General features: G+C 59.1%; 1 protein-coding gene across 1 annotated transcript in view; it reads left to right on the top strand.

Annotated features, from left to right (window-relative positions):
- The window catches only part of DNAH17 (dynein axonemal heavy chain 17), a 100,853-nt gene that overhangs the window by 21,930 nt on the left and 78,074 nt on the right, over positions 1-849 (top strand). The window contains exon 14 of the mRNA XM_030888141.2: positions 35-138. Coding sequence (XP_030744001.2) covers positions 35-138 — 104 coding nt within the window. The remainder of the gene's footprint in view (positions 1-34; positions 139-849) is intronic.

The following is an 849-nucleotide window of genomic DNA, read 5'->3' as shown; positions in this document are numbered from 1 at the left end:
GGCTTTGCATCGCCCCCCTTCATGCCTCTTTCAGGTGTGTTTGGGTACATTCAGGAGACGCGGGAGATGCTGCACGACCTGCAGACCAGGATACAGAAATCAAAGCAGAATATCGAAGGCATCTCCCAGGCCATGAAGGTGAGTGAGTGGGGCACAGGGCAGGCCTCCAGCAGGGGCACCCAGGAGAGTCTCGGGAGGAGCAGTGCTGGGGACACCCCGCCCAGCAGCTGGCTGCGGTCCCCACGTGTGGGCCCAGGTCCGCGGTCGGTCGGCGGCTCTGCCAGGCTGGCGCTGGGAGCAAGGGCTACGGAAGCCCACGGCGAACCCGGCCTGCCCGGAGAGGGCTCGAGGTTCCATAAAGACGCAGACTCGAGAGCTCAAATCTGAATGCCCCACCCCACCCCGCCCCCCAAAACTGGGGGAAAGTCTTCACTAGTTCTCCAAGATCCGCCAGCCCATCGGCGCCCCGTTTTAGTGAAGACCATGGTCGCTAGAGAGCCACCAGGAAGTCTTTGAACCCCCCTCCCCCATTACCTAATATACTCAAGTAAAAGCCAACCTGAATATCAGCCGAGGCACCTAATTTTACCACCCAAACTGCATTAAAAATGAGCTGGAAAACTCGGCTTATCCACGGGTGTATATGGTGGTTGTCAGTAGCCATAGTGCTGGTTTGCTTTTCCCGGGGTCACATTTAAGCGGTTGTTTCTCTCAGGGACTCGCACACCTGGCGGAGGGGCTGCCCTCATGTGGTTCCCCCACCTGTGACTCTCCCCAAACACCTGAGCGTTGGCCCTCTGGGAACTTTTCTCCCTGAGCCCTCCCTGCATCTCGGCTTCACGCACCCCC

This window comes from Echinops telfairi, unplaced genomic scaffold (genome assembly GCF_000313985.2).
Source record: "Echinops telfairi isolate 266 unplaced genomic scaffold, ASM31398v2 ScPeMD7_7458;HRSCAF=8496, whole genome shotgun sequence".
Classification (NCBI taxonomy): domain Eukaryota; kingdom Metazoa; phylum Chordata; class Mammalia; order Afrosoricida; family Tenrecidae; genus Echinops; species Echinops telfairi.
This window is presented reverse-complemented; position numbering and strand designations above follow the sequence as displayed.